Source organism: Astatotilapia calliptera, chromosome 14 (assembly GCF_900246225.1).
Source record: "Astatotilapia calliptera chromosome 14, fAstCal1.2, whole genome shotgun sequence".
Taxonomy (NCBI): Eukaryota; Metazoa; Chordata; class Actinopteri; order Cichliformes; family Cichlidae; genus Astatotilapia; species Astatotilapia calliptera.
The window spans coordinates 9,514,702-9,518,866 of record NC_039315.1 but is presented as its reverse complement, the minus strand read 5'-3'; the positions used below and the strand labels follow the sequence as shown (position 1 = coordinate 9,518,866).

Below are 4,165 nucleotides of genomic sequence, written 5' to 3'. Positions count from 1 at the left end.
TGTGAGGCTTAAAATGCGAAAGCACAGATGCTTTGTCATCAAAGCCAAACTGTCTGTTTAGCTGGGCTATTATTTTTTTGTTCTTAATCACTGTCTACTGCTGCTAAAGATTTGCAATATCTTTAACCACCTTTTGCTTTGAGAGGTGTTTTTTATTTTTGTCTTTTTACTTTATCAACTCCAATTTGAAACTTAATGTAATTTAATATTTTTTAATATGTCTTTACAGAATGCTTCAACCAAACTAACACATTTTATTATAGGTGGGTTTGACACAGTCAAAAGGCCTGTAGCAGTTGGTGTGGTTATGCTGATAACTTATTTACTAGCTGTTACTGGCAGTTTGGTCAATATCATCTTCATTGTTTCTGACAAGCAGTTACATAAACCAATGTATCTTCTGATTTGCAATCTTGCCGTTGTTGACATACTGTATACCTCTAGTGCCACTCCAACAATGATCGCGGTTCTACTTGCTGGTGTTAATACCATATCATATGTGGAGTGTTTAATTCAAATGTGTGTTTTCCAGCTGGGATCAACAATGGAGATGTTTTCTTTAACAATTATGGCATTTGATCGATTAATAGCTATAATTTATCCTCTTCAGTACCATAGTTATTTAACAAATACACGTATAATGGTACTTACATACATTCTGTGGATTGTTGCCTCTAGTTTTTCGGCTTCTTTACCTGCAACAGTTGTCCCTCTCCCTCACTGCACCTTAAGGCTTAGGTACGCTTTCTGTGACGCTGCGTCTGTATTACGAACCACTTGTGTTGACCCAGAGAAATATTTCAATCAAGGTGCCAGTAGGTTATTTTTTCTGTTATTTTTCACATTCGTTTTCATTTGTCTTTCATACTGTGGGATCTTGTTTTTTGTGAAATTATCATCAAATAATGACAGAATGAAAATGGGAAGCACTCTTGTGAGTCACCTGATTTGTGTAATATGTTTATACTGTCCCATTTTTATCTTTGCTATTTTGACCAGGTTTGGTGTGGTATTAACTCTTGAAGAACGCCAAGGTTTATCAATTGGCACCATCCTCGGTCCATCTCTTGTAAATCCTTTTGTGTATTGTCTTAGGACAAAGGAAATTAAAAATAAGATTTTTAAGATACTTAGAAAGGCTAACAGAGCTCGTTAGAGTCTTGTGAACTGTGAGTACACTAACTTTTAAAATGGGCAGAAATGTTGGAATATTCATATGCATTTTTTAAACTTTGTCCTGGTCAGATTTGTGAACTTTTGAGTCCTGTTACACTTACAGTCATATTTAAAAAGTAGATTGAAGATGATTTTCTTCCACAAAAAAATTTTGAAACACAAAATGTTCCAATTCACTGTGGCACATTTGAGTTTTGGATTAAATGCACTGACAGCTCAAAGAGCTTACGATTCAAGTAGTGAACAGGCAATTTCTCTCATTTATTCTTTATCATGATTATTTGTTGTTGTTTGTGAGCGACACTGTTTGACACTAACAATTTATGAAGTAGTTACTGTGTTATTTTGAAACAAAATAATGTTTGTCATTAAATTCTGGAATGCCTGAGAAGAAAAGGTTAAAATGTTTTGGTTTTTTTTGTTGTTTTTTTTATAAGTGGGTGAATGACAACATTCTTAAAATAGTAGGGAATTGACCAGATAACAAGCAAGCAAGCAATTTATTTATATAGCACTTTCAGATCAGCCCCCAGCTGAACACAAAGTGTTGCTCACTTGACATGCCAGAAATGATACATTGAACATGTTAAAAAATAAGATCTAAAAAAAATATATATTTTTTTAAAATAATAAAAAAAATAAGATGATTATTAAAATGACATTTAAAATAATAAAATTAGCACAAATAGCAAAAACAATAATAAAATAGTATAAAAATGATGAAGAGAATAACATTTAAAACAATAAAAGCAGGGTCAGACTGTGTCATAGGCCAAGGAATAAAAATGGGTTTTAAGACTTGTTTTAAAAGTGGACAGTGAAGGGGCCTCTCTAATGTGACAGAAAAGATTGTTCCACAGATTAGGAGCAGCAATAGAGAAGGCCCTGTCCCCTCTGAGCTTTCTCTTGGACCTGGGTACCTCCAGGAGCAACTCGTCAGCTGACCTGAGAGACCTGGGGGGTGAGTGAGGATGTAGAAGCTCAGAGAGGTAAGTTGGGGCAAGACCGTTTAAACATTTAAAAACAAACATGAGAATTTTAAAATTAACTCGAAGATATACAGGCAACCAATGGAGTGAAGCCAGGATGGGAGTTATGTGCTCTCTTTTACGAGTTCTGGTTAAAAGTCGTGCAGCAGCATTTTGGACCAGCTGCAGACGAGAGAGAAGATGCTGACTAACTCCAAAATACAGTGCATTACAGTAATCTAAACGAGACGAAATAAAAGCATGGATTACCGTTTCAAGCTGCGGCCTGGATAAAATCGGTCTTATCTTTGCCAAGCGCCTTAAATGATAAAAACTGGACTTGACAGTAGCCCTAATTTGACCGTCTAATTTAAAATCACTGTCCATCTTAAAACCCAGGTTTGTAACAGATTTAAAATACTCTGCCAGGGGTCCCAAATCAATAGCGGAGTGTTCACAAGGTCCACTAGGACCAAACAGAATCACCTCAGTTTTGCTTGAATTACATCTTAGAAAGTTTAGGGACATCCAAGATTTAATGTCTTCTAGACATGCTAGAAGTGGCTTGATAGAGAAGGCCTTTTTCTGCTTCAGAGGCAGATAAATCTGACAGTTTCTTCCCTCCCCATCCTCAGCTGCCTCCCTATTCCCGCTCTACCGCACCCACCCACACACGCAGGGCTTGGGGTGCAGGGGAGGCACTCCCCCTCTGTCCCCTTCTGGCCGCCTGTGCCTCAATTTTATTCTGCAATCTAGACATCCACATTACTCACACTCTCACATAACACATACATACATATAGGGCCTTGGGGGTGGGCACGTTTTACAGCATCCAGAGGATGGTCGGTGTATTCCAACCCACCTCTGGCGCTGGTGCCCTACCCTCAATTTTAAATGCATATAGACACTAAGGGTTTTGGCAAGGAGCCTTGATGCTCTCTGAGAGGAAGCAAGTACCATGCTCTCCTGAGTTTTAAATGCACTTTAGAACAGCACACAGCAACACTACATATGAGAGGGCGTAGGGAGGTTTGAGGTCTTCACTCACCCCGGTTCTGTTAGCCGTCAGGGCTGGGGGGCTGGGAGAAGGTGCTGGCCGTCAGATAGGCAAGGCAAGGCAAGTTTATTTGTATAGCACAATTCAACAACAAGGTAATTCAAAGTGCTTTACAGAGACATTAGAAACAAAAACAAATAAAAAGCATGATTTAAAATTGATTAAGACAAGCAAACAAACTAATTAACAAACAAACAAACAAAACAGTATATAAAATCAAAACAGATAAAATCAGAACAGTAGATAAAATCAGTAGTTAAAATGTAAGTTTTGAAATTTAAGCTTAAAAGTGTGGATTTGGTGCTTTATTCAAATGCAGCTGAGAATAGGTGAGTCTTCAACCTGGATTTAAATAAACTGAGTGTTTCAGCTGATCTGAGGCTTTCTGGGAGTTTGTTCCAGATATAAGGAGCATAAAAGCTGAATGCAGCTTCTCCGTGTCTGGTTCTGACTCTGGGAACTGTTGAAATCTCCCAATTCTTTGAATCTTTGGGCTGAAGGAAGGACAATACTCGGTGTATTTATGCTCAATCAACAATCATTTATTTCCATACAATTCAACACTTAAGAGCATAAGGACCATCATGATGGGGAGACATGCCTGAAGAGGGTCACAGCAAGTCTCAAAATGGTGACGGGTTGCTCAGCTTTTTATAGTCTCTAGTGGCCCCCATCTAGTCGTAAAAGCCAAAACATCACATTCTTTCTCTGTTACAGCGCCTAAGTTATGACCTCGGCAGTTGTTTCTCTGCTTTCTGTAAGGTGGGGGTATGGAATGTGGTCTGTCTATCTCCCCTGTCTTAGACACAGAGTCTCCTTCTCTTCATGATTCAACAATAGAACATGTCAAGAAAACAGTGTAACACATTCCCAGCAGATCAAGGATACAGAGTGATGCACATTTATCTAATGAATATGTTCTGTTAACGCAAAAGTATAATGAGAACTAAACTACATACAGCTC

At 38.1% G+C, this 4,165-nt stretch overlaps 1 protein-coding gene across 1 annotated transcript; it reads left to right on the top strand.

The window, feature by feature from the left end:
• The first annotated feature begins 217 nt into the window (after nucleotides 1-217).
• On the top strand, nucleotides 218-1,156 carry LOC113036551 (olfactory receptor 502-like). The gene has a single exon (XM_026192968.1). The coding sequence runs from the start codon at nucleotides 218-220 to the stop codon at nucleotides 1,154-1,156; it is 939 nt and encodes a 312-aa protein (XP_026048753.1).
• Nucleotides 1,157-4,165: the final 3,009 nt, after the last annotated feature.